Raw genomic sequence first — 17,748 nt, 5'->3', positions numbered from 1 at the left:
ACTCGGAACACCCTTATTACCCATCCCTCGTCTCTGCCTGGCCCTCAACACATCACTCAACATTCCCCTCTGTGGCCCTCCTCTCCCGCCCCACAGTCAAACATAGTTATCTCCATAAACTGCATGCTGAGGATTTCCGAAAGCCGCATTGCAGGCTGACCTCAACTAGCACTCACCATCCTTCACCCGGTCCCATCTGTTGTACTTCTGTTCCGACGACCCTTCTCTTTTGTGGCGAGCACCACCGACGACAGAACTCCCAAGGCAGAACTCTGGAGGCAATCTTTGTACTCCTTCCCCCCTCATATCCATCTCCAATCAGTTACCAAACTCCGAAATCTGTATCTATGAAATACCTCCAGAACTGGCCCCAGGGACTCCCTGGCAGTCCAGGGGTTACAGTTCCATGCCTCCACCGCAGGGGCCACGGGCTCAATCCCTGGTCGAGGAACTAAGATCCTGCACACTGCACGGCACAGACAAAAACAAAGACATTTAAATGCCGGCCCCTTTATTTCCGTGCTCCCTGATACGACTTAGTTCAGCACCAGCCTTCCTGGCCTGGATAGTTCTTTGCTCCTGTCCGCTACAAAACCCCCAGAGTCCTCTGTGTGAAAAGGTAAGCCAGATCGATTCACTCTGCAGCTTACTGTCTTGAATGGTTCCTGCACGGTGGTCACAAGAAAACCCCAGTTTACACACAAAGGTTTTTCCATAGTATAAGCTCCAACATACTTATCCAACCTCACTTCTCTCCACTTAACTTTTCATATCCATAATGTGGTCATATATAAATGCTGAAGATTTAGAATGCACTGTATTTTTGCTTACCCAAGTAACAGATGATGATTCTCCCTTTTCCTGAAAAACTACTCCAACTTTTTGTCCTCTGGGCGGTCCATCTCTCGCGTCTTCTTCAGACACAAAGCAGACCTCCCCTTTGAGAGCTGGCGCTGAATCGAGGGCGTCGTCTGACGCTCTGCGATGGCGCCGGGGCTCTACTCTCACCGAGCTCCCACGCCCTGCCGTAACGACCTGCTCACTTGTCTTTACTCTCACCGAGCTCCCACGCCCTGCCGTAACGACCTGCTCACTTGTCTTTACTCTCACCGAGCTCCCACACCCTGCCGTAAAGACCTGCTCACTTGTCTTTACTCTCACCGAGCTCCCACGCCCTGCTGTAACGACCTGTTCACTTGTCTTTACTCTCACCGAGCTCCCATGCCCTGCCGTAACGACCTGCTCACTTGTCTTTACTCTCACCGAGCTCCCATGCCCTGTCGTAATGACCTGCTCACTTGTCTTTACTCTCACCGAGCTCCCACGCCCTGCCGTAACGACCTGCTCACTTGTCTTTACTCTCACCGAGCTCCCACACCCTGCCGTAAAGACCTGCTCACTTGTCTTTACTCTCACCGAGCTCCCACGCCCTGCCGTAAAGACCTGTTCACTTGTCTTTACTCTCACCGAGCTCCCATGCCCTGTCGTAACGACCTGTTCACTTGTCTTTCACTCAGCTCTGAGTGCCTAACAGACAAGGACATAATCTCACTCAGCTTTGTATTCAACGGTGAGACAGTGCGTGTGGTATACTGAACCTCCCAGAATGGCCTCAGCAGTAATCTCCATCACAGGGGCCCTTCTTACCAGAGAGACTCTGGCTCCACTTTCTTTGACAAGTGAGGCATATGTCCTCTCCTCTTGAGACTCTGCGTGAGTGCGTGACTATGGTGAAAGGGACACTTCTGAGCCCAGGTCCCACAGCCAGCTCCCTTCTGCTTTCCTCGGAACACACACTCTGGAACCTGGCCACCTCAAGCTGTAACAAACCTCAAGCAGCCCACAGACAGACCCACAAGGAGATAAACAGAGCTCGGTTGAGCCTGGAGCCAGCAGCACCCAAACTGCAAATCATGGGAGTGAACCACTTAGGAGGTGGATCTGAAGGCGTCTAGTCCAACTGTTCCAGTTATGGCACATGGAAGAGAGATAAGCCTTCCGCATTGAATTCCCCCCAAACAGAGACTCATGAGCAAATAAAATGACTGGGTGTTTTAAGCCTTCAAGTTTTGCAGTGATCTGTTACATAGGAATAGGAAATCAGAACAGTGCCTGTCACAGAGTACACACACACACACACACGAGTATACACATCCACAACACATAGTCACACACATACACAAAGTCTGGTGAATTAGTAAATATATTCTCTATCAATTTTACTATGTAAGTTAGATTTGGTGGATAGAGGAGAGAATTTCCAAGTATTCTGATTAGGACAATTAAACTATCTCAGCTTTTTCTACCATTAAAAAACTGAAAATCAAACACAAGAAATATATATGTCCTAGTAATCATCACCCAAGTCAAGAAATAGAACTTTGCTAAATACTGCAGAAGGCTTCCAGGTGACACGCCCCAGTCACAACCACCTGTATGCCTCCCTCGGAAGTTACCACTATCCTGGTGTCCATAATAAACCACGCACTTACATTATTTTTACTCTTTGGTGTGCATCCCTAAACAAGATAGTTTTGGTTTTGACCATTTTTTAAACTTTATTTAAGGTATCTTTAAGCACCTTTTAATCGATAAGTTCCTTCTCTGTCCCTATACTTTACTTTCAATTTAGCTGTTTAAAGACCCAGCCATAGGATTCAGGGTTCCACAGCGTGGGTTTGCATGATTTCACACTCCAGGGGTAGTCCGGCATGTCCTCTGTCCTCTTTTCTGCAAATTAGCAGCTGGGATCAGAGGCTAGATCAGACTTGGATTCAACATCTTCAGTGAGAGCATGGTGGCATGTACCAGGAAATAATGTCTGGTTCTCTCATTGTGATGTCAGAAGAGACTGATGCTCAGCATTTACATCTACTAGTTCACAGGCATTGTAAATGGTGGTGTTCAAATCCTATCATTCATTTCCCATTTATTAGTTGGAATACTTCTATAAAAAGATACATCCCCTCATCAAATATTTGGTTAACCATTATTATCTGGTAACAGTTTATCCTTAATTACTCCTTGGATGGAAAGTTATGACCAACCTAGACAGCATATTAAAAAGCAGAGACATTACTTTGTCAACAAAGGTCTGTCTAGTCAAGGCTATGGTTTTACCAGTGGTCATGTATGGATGTGAGAGTTGGACTATAAAGAGAGCTGAGCGCCAAAGAATTGATGGTTTTGAACTGTGGTGTTGGAGAAGACTCTTGAGAGTCCCTTGGACTGCAAGGAGATCCAACCAGTCCATCCTAAAGGAAATCAGTCCTGAATATTCATCGGAAGGACTGATGCTGAAGCTGAAACTCCAATATTTTGGCCACCTGATGCGAAGAACTGACTCATTTGAAAAGACTCTGATGCTGGGAAGACTGAAGGCAGGAGGAGACAACAGAGGGTGAGATGGCTGGATGGCATCACCGACTCGATGGGCGTGAGTTTGAGTAAACTCCGGGAGTTTGTGATGGACAGGGAGGCCTGGCGTGCTGCGATTCATGGGGTCGCAAAGAGTCAGACACGACTGAGTGACTGAACTGGATATTAATATAAATGTTTAAACAGACTTTAAAAAAGCCTTACATATAATCCTCACAACAACTTTATCAGATAGGTACTGTGGTTTTCTCTTTGTTACAGATAGGAAACATTTGCTAGGAAACATTTGACTGAAGCAAGATAGGAGCATGGGTAATATCTGTACTAGCATTTCAAGGTGGTACAGAAATAAAATACACACATTTTCAGATTCACCGGTATATTTCTATGGACTCTTAACAGGGTTTTCTCCATATAGCACCATGATATTTAGTTATGGGACAAAAACAAATGATTTCATAAAAAACTTACAAAGTGGATAATCAAGGGCTGATTCTAAACTAAACCAAGAGTTATCTATAACTCTTTTGAAATTCTTTTCCTTGGTCATCTTCAATTTCTTATCTTTCTTTGGATGGAAAGTTTTAATTCAAGTAGATGTCTTAAGTCTCTTTCTTATCCCTGGCTTGTCCAAATTCCTAACATGAAATTCAGTATACCTAAGTTCTTTTTCTGACTTTAGAAAATTCATATTTATTTTATGGCTTAAAATAAGTTATTACACTTTGAGTTTCAATTAAAACCTGTATTATAGTATCTAAATGCATTGATATAAGCTAATAACTATTTTATTATAAACTATAATGATTATTTTGCAAAGGTTAACATGAGAAATTGTCTCTAAAATCTTACATTGAAATATGTTTTCTAATAGTCTTCTGAGATAGAGAGTTCCAAAGCTATTACATAAAGTAATATGTTCTCTGTACCAGAACAAGGTGTTTTAACTCAGTCCCTACAATTTAATGTATACAGATATTTGTTCTACCATTTATGTATGTTTACTTGTAAAAATTATTCCTCGGAAGTCCATTCATTTGAATTACAAAAATACCATTATCTGAAAAAGATTTTAAAGAAAAATCAAAATACATAAATTCAATACTGGCTGGCACATTATACATACTTCTCATTATTTTAAAGCTTTTACACAAGAGTGAACAAGTAGAAAGTATAATAAAAATTACATCAGCCAATGAACACAATTCAACCAGCAAAGTACTCAAGCACATTGAATCATCTCACGGGTAAAGATTCTTGAAAAACTAAATTTAAATAAAACTATATTTTGAAAGATTCAAATCTGCTATAAATAACTTTGATTATAAAGTTTATCCTGGAATTCTTCTAACTTTAACAAAAAGCAATGCTACTCAGATAATATTAGGTGTAAAAAACCAACAAGAACTCATGATTTTGAAATGCATGACAAAGAGAGATTAATGAAACAAAATAGCTTACACAGGTATAACTCTAATCATTTGGCCTAATATTAACCAGAATACTTAAGAGTGTAAAGACAATGCTTTCTTAACCAGTTTTGCTTTTATATAAACAATGCTTATATAAACACTTATATAAAACCATTGTTTTATATAAACAACCCTTATATAATCCATGTACAAGTACATGAATTAAATCTCATGTGGCTATCTGGATGACAACTATTACAATTTCATACTTCTGCCTTCAACAGGCAGGAACCAGCTCATTAAAGATCACCTGATAGATACATACAAGAATGTAATTTCACCAGAATTGCAACATGTAGTTCTCTTAAATAAGACATTTAGTGCAGATTTAAATGAGAAATCTGTATGGGATGCCTATTCTTAATGAGCTAACTGGACTATTCTAGTACATTTATTACATTTAAGCAAATACAAGTTTCACTTGAGATTTAAACAATAATTTTATGTTCTTCATACAAAGCGTAAACTAGGTATACCAGTGAAGAATGTGACTCTTCTCAAACTACTGGAGTAAGCTGCCATTCCCTTCTCCAGAGGATCTTCCTGATGCAGGGGTTAAACCCAGGCCTCCTGCGCTGCAGGCAGATTATCTCCCATATGAGCCACCAGGGAAGCCTGCTGTGCTAGAGGGGAAGTGCTTCTCAAATATAAACAAGTAAAGACAGGCCATCAAAATAACAAGGGATCTCCTACTACATACAATTACCTCAAGTATAAAAATATTTACTATAATTTTAGACATTGCATTATGAAGCTGACATAATATTCTATGACAATTTACAAACTATTATTAATACACCTACAAATATATTTTTACATACAATTCCCAATTATATAATTTCCTAAATATTTACTGGGGCTTTCCAGGTGGCACTAGCAGCAAAGAACCTGCCTGCTGATCCAAGAGACCTAAGAGATCTCTGGAGGAGGACCCAAGATCCCCCGGAGGAGGACATGGCAATCCACTCCAGTGTTCTTGCCTGGAGAACCCCATGGACAGAGGGGCCTGGAAGGCTACAGTCCACAGAGTTGCGCAGAGACATGACTGAAGCAACTTAGCACGCAAATATTCACTACCATTCCCTGACTACTGACAAATATTTATTATGGCATATAATATTAAAAACAAATGTTAAAAATCTAAAACTTTATTTAGAACCTGCCTTTTTGAAAAAGCAACCTAAAAAGAAGTTAACGTTTTTGCCATAAAAGCAGTAAAAAGGTAAAAATAATAATTATCAGAGATATCATATTGACTGGCACGTTTTTCTATAAAGGGCTAGGCAAGAGATATTTTAGGTTCCAGGCCCATACGGTATCTGTCATCACTACCCAGCTAGGCCAATGTATGTAGCGCTGTATTATGAAAGCAGCTACAGACAATATGCCAAAAAATTTAGCAAGCCTGTGTTCCAATAAAACTTTATTTACACACACTGAAACCTGAATTTCATATGAATTTTACATAACAGGAAGTAGTCCTTCTTTGGATATTTTTTCAGTCATTTTGGAGGGAGAGGGTGAGATGAATGGAGAGAGTAGCATGGAAGCATATACACTAACATATGTAAACAGTCAGCCAAGGTGGGTTTGCTGTGTGACCAGGGGACTCAAGCTCAAACTCTGGAATAACCCAGAGGGGTGGGAATGGGCAGGGGATGGGAGGGAGACTCAGGAGGGAGGGGACATACGTACACCTACGGTTAATTCATGCTGATGCATGACAGAAACCAAGCCAGTACTGTAAACCAATCATCAATCAATGAAAAATAAATAAAAATATAAAAACAATGCTTAGCTCACAGGCCACCCAAATAGGGACAGCAGGCCAGATGCATCCCATGGACCATAATGCACGACTCCTATTACCTCACTTAAATTATAGAAGCGACAGAGGCGACATGAGCAGATATTAAGGGGACAGTTACACAGTCAGACTGAATGGGGTTCACACGCGATCTCTCTGCTTCCAATCCACATGACTTTGGACAAGTTGCCTAACTCTTCATCAATTTCCTTCTCTATGCCTTGAGAATAACAATAGTACTGCCTATTAGGAATAACAACAGTTCATCTAACAGCGCTACTATAAGGATTAAATGCAGCACAGAAGGGACTAAGCAAAGTTCCTAGCATCCAATAATGAGTTAAATAAATATCCTGCTGCTGTCATAATCAAAACACAGGAAAAGTTCTATCTCATAAAAGTATACATTCTAACATGCAAAGCATTCTACTTCCAAACGTCTACAGGCATAATTAGAGAAAAATCTTTTAAAAAACAGCCATAATATTTCCCAACTGGGAGATACCATAAAAGTAATTTTGTTTCACCAGAAGCTCAAAGATGTTTCTGGTTCAAGTCTGAGTTAAAGTAAAAACCAGAACTAGAATCAAGGGTCTTCATCTGTATTTTGAGGCCAGAAAATACTCTGTTTATTGTATCTTCGTAGCAATTTAGTAGACATTTATTGACCAAAATTCAAACAACATTCCTTTTTAGGGATTTGGAAGAGAGTTCTTGGGAAGCATGAGGTCAGGGGCTGGCAAAAACTACTCCAGACACAACAGCACAGTGATTAACAGCAAAAAAATTGGTATCAAAGCTGGATTAACATTTCAGCTACTCAACCACATGACCTTGGGTAATTTACTTAATATTTCTGAGGCTCACAGAATAGGTACTCAAAAAATATTTGAATAAAAGGTCAAAAGAACCAGCTTCTCTCAAAGTTAAGGGTCTTGCCCACAACCAAAGCTTCAAAATTTGAAAATTCTGATAATTAAAGAGAATACACACACAGCTATAATGGGCTGGATGTGAGCTCCCCCCCACCCCAGCTCCCCCCACCCAGCCAAAGATATATCCACCCAGAATCTATAAATGGGACCCTTCTTGGAAAAGGAGTTTCTGCAGATATAATCAAGGATCTTAGAGTGAAACAGACCTGGGTTGTCCATGCTGGTCCCGAATCCAAAGATAAGCTTCCTCACAAGAAGACAAATGGGAAAGAAAAACACACAGAAGAAAGGGTGATGTGAAGAAGGGGACAGAGACTGGCATGACGTGCCCACAGGTCAAGAAATGCCGGGGGGTTTGCCAGCAGCTCCCGCCAGAAGCTTGGAGGGAGGCATTCTTACTCAGAAGGATCCAACTCTGGGGACACCTTGATTTTTAACTTCTGGCCTCTAGAATTGTGAGAGAATAAATCCATGTTGTTTTTAAGCCACCAAGTTTGTGGTCATTTGTGATAGCAGTCCTAGGAAACTAATGCACAGCTGACAGAGAGTCACTGAATATTTACCTCGTAAAGTGATCATCAGCTGCCCTGAACATCAAAAACACAACAAAAAAAAAACAAGCTCACATGAATTCTATTAATCAGGAAAACTGGTCAAAAAGTTGCAGTATTCTCATAAATTCTATACAGTGAGATTAAAATGTGCACACATGCATTTTTATTGTTCAGTCTTTCCACTCCAGGTTTTAGACACTTATCTCAGACCAAAACAATATTGTGCCCTCAAATGCACTATCAGAAGTATAGCTGCAGTCTCAAAGACAACTTTTCTCAACAGGAACCCTGAATACTCCAAAAACTATAGAGCAATATGCACAGCTCAGCAGCAGCAAGGTCACAGGACCTTTTTATTCATTTACAGCACAGTAGCTGGAACAGTAGCTAACTTTTTATTTGCTTTGCTAGCATCTATTTTCACACTAATTAGCACACATGGTTTTCACACTTTTGGATCCAGTATTGTTTCCAATAATAAGGCGCCAGCAAAGAAGAAAGGAATTTCAAAGGCAACCAACCACTAATCAAAAAAATAAGTTAATCAATATGTTTACGCATATAGGGCATGTAGAAAAAAGATTAACACTGGAAATAAGTATAAAATTACTGGGCCATAGTCTTTATTCTATCAGATCTTTTTCATGATTTATATAGAAATGGTATTAGAAGGAATCTTCCAAGCTAGCTATTTTTCTACTTAAAACTTTTCACTTCATGATAGTTGAGAAAAATGGAGATCAGCGGTGAGATGACTCAACTCATGACACATGTCTGATGACAAAGCTAACTCCCTTTTCTACATAACACATGGCTTAGATCACATCCACAAAGTCAGCCAACGCTGGGCATTGGTCACTCAGTCAGAAATTTAGTGTGAGGTGAGGAGAAAATGCTCTAATGGCATTAAAGTAGAAATGTTACATAGAAACAAAGACTGCATTCAAATTTAGAACATTTAGTATAAAAATGTTGCTCATTTACACCCCAAAATATGCACTATTTTGAATACCATGTCTCAAGAATGTAATAAAAACATGGAAAGACCAGTATATTTTTTAAATAATTATAAGTCTAAAGAATGCTGCTAGTAAGAACATACACATGCACACATACACACACACATACACACACAGAGGCACTGGGGACTGGAATGGCAAAATGTTAGATATGATTGAAAACTACAAAACATCAGACAGATAAAATTATCTATTTTTTTCCACTAAAGATAAAAACTAAGATAGGGGAGAGGCCTTTGAATATAGATACAGGAAAGGTCGGATCCACATGTCAGAAATGCTTCATTCAGTGCCTATAAATTCCATTACATTTCAAAGTAGTTCAGTGAGAAGCCAGATGATTTTAAGTACTGTCAAGTACTTGAATAAAACTGAGAATAACGTCTCTACTGCTAAAATTTTAGGGGCTATGTTCAAGAGGACAGTTATAACACAGTGCTTGAGGTCACTGTGGAGAAAATCCTGACATGCTTAGAACGTGGCTCTAACACTGACAGTAGGTAAGATTTACTGAGCACAAACTATGTGCCACGCACCATGCACTCTGTCCACGAAGTCCTCTGTACATCTAACCGTCTCTGACGCCACGGAGCAGGCCCTCTTAGCCGCACTGCATGGATTAGAAAGCCCAAGTTGGAGTGGTTGAATAACTTCTGCAAGGGCAATAGTGAGTTCTCATCCAGAATACTAATTCTTACCTTCAATCTTGTAATTTCAATCACATCATTTGATCTCTTCCCTACAATGACTGGGTAGGAACAAGATAATTTACAGAACCAAAAGATTAATATCTAGAATTTATAAAAATCGGCTTCAGGGCTCTAAGAATCATACAAAGATTCAAAAGATTATCCACAAGCCATCTTAAGTCTTAAAAGGTACAAAATAAAATCAAATAGCGGATTATGGTTTCTTTAAAATTCAGTAGAAATTAAGAATTTTTAAAAGAGTAACTTACTTTAGAACTAAACGGCACTAATGAGATGCCTCATTAGACCATATTTTGAAAAAAAGACTATCCTCACAAAACAAATTTATATTTCTACATTCCTATCAATACACGGTTCAAAATGAACATAATCTGGCCTTGCCTTCCTAAGTCAAAACTACAAGACAACTGTTTCAGACTTTCTTCCATCTGAATTTCAGGCCTTTCCCCGCCCCCCAGATTCCTCCGGTGATGTTAAAATATGGGTTATCACTTCTTGCTACTGACAAAGCCTGATTCTGTTCCTCCCCCAGTCCCTCGACACTCCACGCCTGCACTCAGTATATTTACCATTTGCTCTTTCTAATCTACAATACTCTGCGAAATCATGAAAATAACTTCTTTACAACTGCTTCTCAACAACAGTAGAAAGTTCGAAGCTTATTTCTAAGTAAAGCATTTGATCTTTATTATGTGAACTTACATTCATCTGTGAAATCCAATACTTTTTCTCCTACTTCTTGTTTCAGAGAAGTCACAGAGAGAATGATCCATGGAGAAATTGGATGTTTTCCTACTTGCTTTTAAGCGTGAAACTATGCATGTTAAGTCGCTTCAGTCATGTCTGATTCTGTGACCCTATGGACTGTAGCCCGCCAGGCTCCTCTGTCCATAGGATTCTCAAGGCAAGAATACTGGAGTGGGTTGCCATTTCCTCCTCCAGGGATCTTCCCGACCCAGGGATCCAACCCACGTCTCTTATGTCTCTGGCATTGACTGGCGGGTTCTTTACCACTAGTGCCACCACCTGGATGCCTTACTTGCATGCCTTAAATTTGGATGGTCTTTCCAAGTTTTTACTACCATCTTGGAAAAAGGTATTGCTGTATCTCCTGTTCTCTATTCAGCTTTCATTTTACTTAAGCCCTGTGGAAGGCATATTTCTCAAATGGTCTCTAAAATTCCCACCCCTTGGCGTGCTCATCCTGCATGATCACTAGGACAGTGAACATGGTGGAGTCTGTTCCCACGATTAGGTTATGTGACACAGTTGATTTTTAAAAAGGGAGAATATTCTGAATGTGCCTGACCCAATCAGCTGAGCCCTTGAAAGAGACTGGCCTCTTCCTGAAGGCAAGCTAAACAGAGATTCAGTGTGAAGAAGGTCCTCCACTACCAGAGGGGATCACATAGCAAGGTATTCTATTGGCCTCTGAGAGCTAAAACTAGCCCCCAGTTGAAAGCCAGCACGCAAATGAGGACCTCAATCCTCAAATGCAAGGAACTGACTTTTGCCACAACCTCAGGAGCCTGAGGCGGACCCACAAGCTTCAGGTGAGAAGGTAGCCAGCAAACAGCCTGACTTTAATGGAATCCTGAGCAAGGAGTCAGGCCAAGCCTGGACTTCTGACCCACAGGAGCTAAAAACCAGGTCTTTTCTGAAGCCAGTAAAATAGTGGAGGTTGGCAACAGCACAGAAAACGAATCTAAGATCTCCCAGCCTCTGCATCTCACTGGTGGCTCCTTTCCTGAAATGCTTCTTTGGGTGACTCCATTTCCTCTCCACCGTGAGCCTTATTTGCCCCATCCACCTCAGGTTCCCCCCAAGCTTCTGGTCTGAGCCTTTTCCTCAAACCATACCATCTTCCTGTGTGATGTCTCTCATTTTTTAGATAATGTTTGTTGACCAACTACAATGTTCCAGATAGTAATGCAAGCTCTAGGGAGCTATCAGTGAGGTGGGGGGAGAAAAAAAAAAACAACTCCTGCTCCTGTGGAAGGGTCACTGATTCTGTTGTAATCAAGACAAAACTGTCTCCTGTGTTCCAGATTCAAATCGCCAACCATTTTTTAGGAAACTCAGACTCAGGGAGGTAAAGTGGGAGTTGCTCAGTCGTGTCCGCCTCTCCGCAACCCCATGGACTGCAGCCCCTCAGGCTGCTTTGTCCACAGGATTCTCCAGACAAGGACACTGGAGTGGGTTGCCATTTGCCTCTCCAGGGGAATCTTCCTGACCCAAGGATCAAACCCAGGTCTCCAGCACTGCAGACAGACTCTTTACTGTCTGAGCTACCAAGGAAACTCAAGTAAGTGTCTAAAGTCCCTCAGTTTGAACCCAATTTGGAATACATCTTATCCTTCAATACTATGAAACGGTTTCCTCAGCTGAAACCCCACTTCTTCACCCATGCACTCCTGTGTCTACTGCAACCCGACCTTCTCCCTGCCCACTCCACAGCACCTACATTCCCTCTGAGCTCACTGAGAACCTCTAAAGCTGCCAAAGCCACAGAAAGCTTTTCAGCCTTATCTATCTCTCCACTGAACCGTCTACTCCTTTGTTCTTCTATCTTTCAAATTACCCTACTTTCTTCAGGACACCTCAGGTTGTGAATGTCCCACACTGAACTCAGTCCTCCCACGGCCTGGTGGTCCCCCTGCTCGAGGCACTAGGTGGACGGAGCCAGGATGACCCCAGTCACCTGTCGGTGGCCATCCTCCACCCCACCTCTCTCACTCCCTGTCACTCACTCCACAGAGCCGGTCAGTCATATTCCTGCCCACTGAGCACTCTCTAAAAATCACACTTGCTTCTCTGCCTTAGACAGAAAAGTCTATAATAATTGATAAAATATAAACACTAACGTCTATTCAAAACCTGTTAGATACTAAAGCTTATATGAACAATCAACTAAGTGTGGAGCTCAAAATTTTTGTTTATAATAAGCATTCTAGATTTCAAAGATGAATAACAGCACAGATTTGTGATTAAGTAGCAAATCATAACTTTAAAATAAGTAGTAGTTTTCCTGCCACCTTGTGTAACTATCCTTTACTCTATTGCTGTTCCCCTCATTGATAGAGAGCCCTTGATAAGTAAGTCATAAGAGTCTTCATTTCTCTCTGGCCAGCCATTCTTGGTGACCTTCCCTTTAGTTTAAAAAAAAAGCAGCTATAATCGTTACAAGCTCAATTCCATAAGATGCCTGTGTATCTTATTTCTGTTAATATAAATGAAACACAAAAGCTAACTTTCCATTGGTGATTAACGCAATAGATAAACCATGTAACCAAGAATTTCTGGAATTCCAGTGAACAGTCGTTCAAATGATGTCTAGATTCTTCCTAGAAACTTCTGGTTATGACAAGAATTGACTTATAAGATTTAGCTTTATTTGATGAAATGTTTTCTCTTGGTCCCTTCACCATTTAGATGGATCAGTGCAACATATCCCGGAACAGCGCAATCTACTTTTGTGTGCTTTCTTAATTCAAGATTTGGGAGGCGGGGGGGGGGAGTGGGTACACGGAGAGGAAGAAGCTTTAAGGTGGCCAATGCTTTCTTGCTACCACAAACAAAACGACAGATGTGGACTTTACTAAGTACTGAAGGATATATACCTTTATAAAATTAGAAATGTAGAAATACTTTATCTGCTGTGATTGAGTAAAAAGAGCTAAAAAACATCTCATGCCATTTCTCTTTCATCTGTAACCTCTGGGGTCCCAGAGTACTTTGGGATGAATTTTCAACATGTATCCAATGTTTTCAGATATCTATAGGTATGCTTCTTAATCAGAATAAAGTTTTATATAAATAATATATTTAATACATAGAAAAACATTGTAAAGAGTTAACGGTAAAGATTCTAGGGATTATTTGGCTAAATGACTAGCTACAGAGTCTAAAACATTCATCTATCATTCTTCCTTTTGGTTTATTTTTTAATTTTGACCATAATTGCTACCACTGCCACACTCTCTCATCCTCTTAAGAAACAAGCAAAACTAGTCTTAACAGATGTATACTTTCAAGGCAGATGCCATAAAAATCACATCATTCATACCTAGAATAAATCTTGTTAAGAAATTAATTAGAAATTGAGCATATAAAGCAATAACCTAAAACTAAAAAATTAGCAAGGACAATCTGAAATATGTACAAAGACCCTGTTTTTCCCTTAATATATGTAAAAGCCCATAAAATCTTTAAATCTTTGCTTTTGTCCTCATGAAGGAGATTAAGTCCTACAATAAATCTCAAGAACTCACCAAATTAACTACTTTCATTCATATTATCATATCACCAAACACTGAAATACGTATATAACTTTAAAACATCATGTAATATGCTGTAAAGCTACCAAGGCAATTAAGTCTTCCTAATAATTCAACCAAAAACTAGGGAGGTTGGGGCAAGGTAAATTACCATGCTTTCAAAATAGAGGTATTTATAAAAACAAAATGTGATAGCCAGATTCTTCAATATTAGAATCAATAACATCTATTGATACATTAAAATTCCTCTACTTTAATAATCTCAGTGCCACAAAAGCTCCTGTGGAAGCTAGCACCTTCTCAAACATACAAATACATAAACAAGTAATAACAATAAAAATAGCAGTTTCATGCTGTGTTACATTTTCTATTTTCACTAAAATTTTACTTAATCTTCCACTCAGAACTGCATTCAAAAACACGTCTAAAGCTAACCAAATCAGGTTTTGTGTTTCTTATAAAATAAGAAGCCTATAAAGTAAGCAGTCCAGAGTTGATGCCAAATACTAGGGAGGAACAAGGGTCAAGGAGCCCTCTTCCATCTTTAAGAAAGACTCTTGACCTAAAACTTGCTTACCAGCTATCAGACCTCAATCAGTACTATTTTTAGATTGATGAACAGAGAAACTATGATTTTAGATGGAACTTTTGCTAAAGTTATCCCAAATGGCTATGGTTAGAAAAAGAGACAATGAACCACAGAACACTTATTCTTTGATAAATGAATAGGAATGACCAGAAACAGAAAAGAATTCAGTAATTAATGAAAAAATTACTTCAGAGAAGAAGTAAATATAGAGTACAACCAAACCCCCAAAGCCTTGACAGCACAGAGGCTTTCACATACAGTGAAAGAATAAAAAAGGCAGTACTTGGGAACATTTCCTAACACTGAGTTATACTGATATGAGAGGATGAACCTCTCGAAGAGGAAGCGCACTTAGCAGAATGAGATTCCAGAGGGCACAGTAAAGAAGTGTTAGAAAACGCAGAGTTGCATGAGGGTGCTTTAGGGAAGTGAGAACAAGGTAAAGAATGGACGTGCCGCACGCAGCACAGAGTTCACGTGACACACTACTGACAGAGGGAGGGGATGGCTGGAGAAAGCAACGTGCGGGCAAAGCTCCGCAAAAGATGCTGAAGCAGGCCTGCACCTCTCACCAGCACCTGGTTTCCAGTAAAAAGCATGGCTCCTGCCTAAAATTAGCCCTCACTACTCAGTACACATCTTATGGTGATAAGGATTCACTGGAAACATCATAAAATAATAACAAAGAGTAAAAATGAAAGAGGTCAGAACACCCCTATGAAATGAGGATAAACAGTGACTCCATGGCCTTCCCTGGTAGCTCAGCTGGTAAAGATCTGCCTGCAACGCAAGAGACCCCAGTTTGATTCCTGGATCGGAAAGATCCCATGCATAAGGGACAGGCTACCAACTCCAGTTTACTTGGCCTTTCCTGGTGGTTTAGATGGTGAAGAATCCACCTGCAATGAGGGAGACCTGGGTTCTATCCCTAGGTGGGGAAGATCCCCTGGAGAAGGCCATGGCAACCCACTCCAGTATTCTTGCCCGGAGAGTCCCATGGACAGAGGAGTCTGGCAGGCTACAGTCCGTGGGGTCAAAAAGAGTCAGACACGACCGAGAGACTATGCACAGCACAGCACACAGTGACTTCATAAGAACACAGAATCCTCCTTTGATCAATTCAGGTATGGAATCATCATATAAGCTAATATAAATGAATCTGAATATGTGTGTTTCTGAGTGGATGTAGTAACATCCGACTAAACCAGACTGACAATAAATGTTTAAATGCTTAAAAGTATATTTATAGATTTAGCATAAGTCTAAAAAGCCCCATTATATTTAGGCCAGCATTAGCTAATAACCAAAAACAAATCATCACAGTTATAGATGGAAGTCCACAGGTATGAGAGCTCAATAAATACCAATTTGAAGACAGTGTACATACCTATACATAGTATCTACCTGAGGATGGTACCTGATAGCCATCAACACAAAAACTCTTATTCTATGTGCCTTAGGATAATGTAGGAGTAATGCAGAATGATGCAGAAATGTACATAGTAGCTAATAATAAAACTCTAATATTTCCCACTTTATTTTGAAAACATGCAGCAGAGCTGACACGAAAGAGAAAAAATTGAGAGGATTAAACACAATTTCAAGAACAAATACTGAGCATAAGTCTGTTCTGCAAAAACAGTAATGAGATACACAAAAAGTAGAAGTACAGAAAAATATCAAATAAGGATCATAAAGTATATCAGGAAGAGAAAAGTGAAAAGGAAGCAAGACTTTATTTTAAAGCTACAGAAAATTACAGTTGTACAAGTCACTAGCTAGCTACATGAGTCACTAATTACCTCGGTCTTCAGAGACATTGTTATATATAAAATGATAGATTAGACAGGATGACACCAATAGATTCTACATCCTCTAACATTTTTATGACTCCTTAAATCAAGGTAACATAAAACTTACAAATATAATATAAAAATAAAAATATAAAATAAGAAATGATTCTTATGAATGGTACTTACCCAATGACTCCAAGACACGAGTATTTAGAACACCATAACTTAACTACGAGCTTTGTAACATTAAAACAGGAATTATATGTCTATTAAATTCTCCTCAAATACAAAAGAAAAATATATGAAGCTACATAATCATCGATGTTCTTTTTGGACATTTCCCATTCTTATCTGTAGGCCAGAATTTACTTTTCTTAATGTAGCGAATCTAGAAGAATGACAGCCTAAAATACAAGGTCATTAACCGAGGGACTTGCCAGAGGCAAGCAATTAAATTTAAACTGCAAAAGAGCGTGTAAATCTAAGTGTTAACTAACAAATTCAAGATGGGACCCCATTCTTATATAGAAATGACAGGCACTAAAACCCTAAAATATTAGCCTGTTTCACACAACTGAATTAAAACACAAGAACTAACGACAAAAGTAGTACTGAACTGCACAGTAACGTATCACAGTGAAAAGCTTTACCAGGCATCATTCCTGATTACTTAATACCATCCGAGAAACATCATTTCCCTTTGCTGACAGAAATGGAACCTAAGAGGGTCAAACTGGGCTCACCAGCCAGTAAAGAAACTGAAATCTGGAGATAAAGAAACCGTAACCCCGCCACAGATGCTAAACCGCGCGCTGCTTCTCCTCAGACGGCTGACAGAGCGGCCCTCTCCCTTCCCAGGACGCCTGCCTCTGCCCCCTGCTTCTCCTCAGACGGCTGACAGAGCGGCCCTCTCCTCCCCAGGACGCCTGCCTCTGCCCGCCGAGCCCTGCTTCTCCTCAGATGGCTGACAGAGCGGCCCTCTCCTTCCCAGGACGCCTGCCTCTGCCCTCTGCGCGGTGATTCTCCTCAGACGGCTGACAGAGCGGCCCTCTCCTCCCCAGGACGCCTGCCTCTGCCCACCGAGCCCCGCTTCTCCTCAGACGGCTGACAGCCACCCTCTCCTTCCCAGGACGCCTGCCTCTGCCCACCGAGCCCCGCTTCTCCTCAGACTGCTGACAGAGCGGCCCTCTCCTCCCCAGGATACCTGCCTCTGC

General features: G+C 40.5%; 1 protein-coding gene across 1 annotated transcript in view; it reads right to left on the bottom strand.

Moving 5' to 3' along the window:
* The window catches only part of FER (FER tyrosine kinase), a 418,591-nt gene that overhangs the window by 250,507 nt on the left and 150,336 nt on the right, over window positions 1–17,748 (bottom strand). The window contains exons 14-17 of the mRNA XM_070462680.1: window positions 9,702–9,775; window positions 8,156–8,179; window positions 832–1,481; window positions 177–312 (exon numbers count right to left, since the gene is read on the bottom strand). Of these exons, the coding sequence (XP_070318781.1) occupies window positions 177–312; window positions 832–1,481; window positions 8,156–8,179; window positions 9,702–9,775 (884 nt within the window). The remainder of the gene's footprint in view (window positions 1–176; window positions 313–831; window positions 1,482–8,155; window positions 8,180–9,701; window positions 9,776–17,748) is intronic.

This window comes from Odocoileus virginianus, unplaced genomic scaffold, assembly GCF_023699985.2.
Source record: "Odocoileus virginianus isolate 20LAN1187 ecotype Illinois unplaced genomic scaffold, Ovbor_1.2 Unplaced_Scaffold_8, whole genome shotgun sequence".
In the NCBI taxonomy this organism is placed as follows: Eukaryota; Metazoa; Chordata; class Mammalia; order Artiodactyla; family Cervidae; genus Odocoileus; species Odocoileus virginianus.
The sequence above is the reverse complement of the archived record's forward strand: the minus strand, read 5'-3'. Positions and strand labels throughout refer to the sequence as shown.